At 34.9% G+C, this 3968-nt stretch overlaps 1 protein-coding gene across 1 annotated transcript; it reads right to left on the bottom strand.

The window, feature by feature from the left end:
* Nucleotides 1-244: 244 nt before the first annotated feature.
* Nucleotides 245-1277, bottom strand: GCK72_023034 (uncharacterized protein; the record flags this gene model as incomplete). The annotated part of the gene is made up of 2 exons (XM_053735193.1): nucleotides 245-959; nucleotides 1207-1277. 2 exons carry the CDS (start codon nucleotides 1275-1277, stop codon nucleotides 245-247), a joined length of 786 nt encoding a protein of 261 aa, XP_053578759.1.
* Nucleotides 1278-3968: the final 2691 nt, after the last annotated feature.

The following is a 3968-nucleotide window of genomic DNA, read 5'->3' as shown; positions in this document are numbered from 1 at the left end:
GATACTATGACCTGAAATCAGGAAGTGAAAAAGAATAAAGGTAGAGAATAACTTTTTTTTACACTGAAAACCAATGCAAGGAATTAGTAATAACCGTAAAGAGAGAATCAGCATCTAATCAGAAAACTTTCAAGAAGGAATTAGATTTGCCAGGAAAAAGAAATATGTCAGTTTTAGATTAAGCGAAATTCGATAAAGGTGTAATAGTGAAAAACATTACATGCAATTCAACGTAGAACTAACATCATCCAAAGACCGCATTAGCCGGAATTTTATGAAAAGTTCGTTCCCATACGAAGAAGTCGAAGCTTGACTCCGTAATCAAAACAGTTGCTATCTTTCCATCTGGTCTGATGAGATCTTGTCCTTCCGAGCAATCGACCGCCACCACACCATTATCTAGATGGATTACATAGTTTTGACTTCGGTAGTGGGGATTCCAGGGATAGGTATGAATGCCTTGTAGAATAGAAGCATCAGTTTTGATATTGAAGATTCGAATAACTTGAGGTTCAAGTTTTTCAGGATTTCTTGGGAGTTTCGTCCATTCCACAAGAAATTCCTTGAGCACCATCAAGTCCATTGATGAAGATTGAATCAACAAAACCTCGGTTTCAGTGTCTATAAAATCTTTTGAAGAGAATACCGTATTCTCTCCTCCCAGGTACAAATTCTTGAGTTTCTTGTTACTGAATCCATCATAAGGTATGGGAAGATTGGTGTCGACAAATAGGGTGTTAATTCTTTCAAACTTGTTCAAGACCATATCCAACACATCTCTCATCAACTTTTCTGTGGCAGTATAAATATTGATAGCTTCTTTAATATGTTCCCAGTTTTTCGAAATGTCCGCCAATTCGATGTTCCTGTCGAATCGAAAAGTATCCACCGACTTCTTATTCAGAATGTTGAAGATTTCAGAGCACGTCAAATCGAATTTCACATTATCGTGGTGATCTCTGTAAATTATGTATTGTGAAAAGGAGAACACATTACTTCAGTAATACAGGCATTATTTACGGGTGTTCTCCGAATCCATGTTCTAACTTCATAAAGATTATACCTTTTATTTGTGCGTGTTTCACATTCCTTCTGTACCGAAACTTGGATTATGTTAATTTTGAAATCGAATTGCGAGATTCCTCTCATTAGTCTTATCATATTCTCACACAATGTTGCAATTTTACACAAAACTCCAAAACTCACGCGACATATCTACCGTCATTAGTGGCGACAGTCTCAATTGCTCTCCATGTGTACTTTTCTCCTGCGAACATCACATTCAACTCTTTTTCATAGTTGCTCTTCAAAAGTTTAACTTCATTCAGTACCAATTGATCGATTTAAAAATTGATTAACTTTTCTTTGAAAATCCATTTAGGTAATAAAATTCCCACTAAAAAAATATATGTTTCAAAGTTACTTTGACAAAACAAAATTTTAGAAGATTCGCCGCATCGATAAAGAATTATTGAATAAGAAAAAACTTACATATCATAAAAGTCAGTTTGATAAAGAGAATGTCTGAAAGCCACAAATGGTAGTGACATTAAACGGAACGGCTTTTTTGGCTTCGTGTCCATTGAATACTGAAACGATACGATCGGATAGAGAATAAAAAGAAAGAGAGGTAATCGCTGAGCACACGTTTTTTTTTCAACAAGGCAACATATAAATGAGAGTAATGAACTCTTCCTTAGAGACATAGACACCAAAAGTGAAGTGAACGTAGACTAGTCATGAGGAGAGTACACAGACTTTGTGTCTGTCCTTGCTTTTGGTTTGCTTCTGAGGAGATACGCACTGCTTCTAATCTGAAGATCTATTTTTGAGTAACAATTTCTTTTTCGTGCACATTTGGCGATGGTCTCTAGGATTATTAAGGAATAAATGTTACTTATTCAATGATAAACTTCGTCTAAATAAGCGAACTTGTCCGGAAATTAGAAAATTTTGTTGAGTGATGGAGTCTTCTGTGTGTTGGAGAATCAAAACGTTTTGCACTAATACATATTTGTCAGAAATGCAAAATCAAAAAGGGCTCGGCCGATGAAAAAGCTTGCTGTTTTTGCAAAAAAAAGCATGCAAACTTTCAGAAAAATTCAACATTTTGAATTTTTGTGCTGAAATCAATGCCTTTCAGTGTGCTTAACACAGGACCTCCACTTGACATTGAATATCACTATACTCGGGATTCTTCATCATCAAATTCACTTCCAAATGCAGTAAACCGGCTGAAACAGCGCGCATAAAAAGTATCGGTGTTTGAACTTAAAAATATGCTATCATTAAACACGCTGTGTGTCGTTATCGGCGTACTGAACATATTCATTAGATCCGTTCTCCGTGTGTTTTTCTTGCCCCGTATTCTTCGGTCATTGTCATCTGTCTCTCCGTTTTGCTCGCATTTCATTCACCTTCTTTTTGCTTTCTTTTCCTATTCCTCGCTAATATCTATCTTTTTCTAATCTCTTTTTCGTGGACAACGTTCAGCCATCTTGTTTCATTTTCTGGTACACTATTACACAACCATCTGTTATTCCACGCATTCAGTTTCTTTTTCTTAAAAACCTGAATATTCGAGCAATAAAAATATTTTCCGATTCCAAACATAAACGCAGTACTCTTGTATTCTCAATCTATCAGAAAAAGTTTAGGTATTTTCCAAACTTCAAAAAATGGAGAGATTCTATGTCATTTTTTTAAAAGTTGGATAGCCAGTTATGAAACCTTCGCAAAGCAATGTCATCATGGCGGTCTGGGAGGTTCAAGCCAATAACGAACTGTCCTTCAAATTGCCAACCACAAAACGATTTATTATCCTAGTTTTTTTTTGCAGAAAGACGACCTTCTCTTCTGCCGTCATCTTTTCACGCAATTTGCCTTGAAGGTAGATTTGTGTTCAATTACCCTTCATCTCCATCTGTCCTTGTTTTCCGTAGAAAAAAGTGTAAAAGGGGGGCGGTGAGGAGAGGATAATTTCATGGTGGGTTGGAGATGTGTGACCTCAAAAATTGTGTTCAATCTGTTTCCTAGGTTTTTTCGGAACTGAAAAGGAACTGATTTTTGAAATTTTTGAAGACGATGGTCAAACTTCAAAAAACAATCTGCATTTGAAAATAAACTTGTTTGGATACAAAGAAAGTTTGTGTCACATGAAACAATGTTCAAAACATTGTAATTTTGCAAAACGTTTAAAAAAAAGTGCACCACCTAAAGCATTTCCGTCAACAAACTTACAAGCAAATTATTATACAATTTTTATCATTATGCAGAAATAATTTTATCATTAGATTCAACTCATATTTAATTAAAAAAAAAGTTGTACAATACCGGAAAAGAACCACATTAAAGTGTTTTTTATTGCTAAGAACGTTTTATTTTTGAAAGATTGTGGTTTTTTTTAAAAAGATTATCAGTTTTTTAGGTGTGCCCGAGGGTTTTGTTACCTATTGCAATTTTGGGTTAAAAACAAAGAAGGTGTTGACCAGCAGAAATGAAATATCTATCGGCAGGTGTGTTTTTTGGTGGGAAAGTCTATAAAATTTATTCGATTGTGATCAGTATTTTTTTCATTTCCCTCATCGTACCCTCTTTATCATTTTCTTCTGTTCGAAGATTTTCTCTAGAGTAATTCGTGTAATAGCTTCTCTTATTCGCGTTTTCTTTGTCCTGTCTTTTTTTCTCTTCTTTGGTGGCCAAATATGATCTGCCAATGGGATTTATATGAGATTTTTTCTGATTCTCTGTCTTCTTCAAAACCCCATTTTTTGTGTTTTCTTTCTTTTTTTAACCTTCAAATGGTTGTCGCGTAGAAATTGTTACGTGTTCCATTCGAATCTGTATGTTTCTTTGAATCACCTTCAGACAAACCATTAATTCTCTCAATGCACTTTTGAAGTAGAAAGAAACTGATTTCGAGAAATCGAACAAACAACCAAGAGAAAAATAATCTATTATCTCTAGAG

This window comes from Caenorhabditis remanei, chromosome X (genome assembly GCF_010183535.1).
Source record: "Caenorhabditis remanei strain PX506 chromosome X, whole genome shotgun sequence".
Taxonomy (NCBI): Eukaryota; Metazoa; Nematoda; class Chromadorea; order Rhabditida; family Rhabditidae; genus Caenorhabditis; species Caenorhabditis remanei.
Note: the sequence above shows the minus strand (reverse complement) of the source record. Positions and strands in the feature narration are given on the sequence as shown.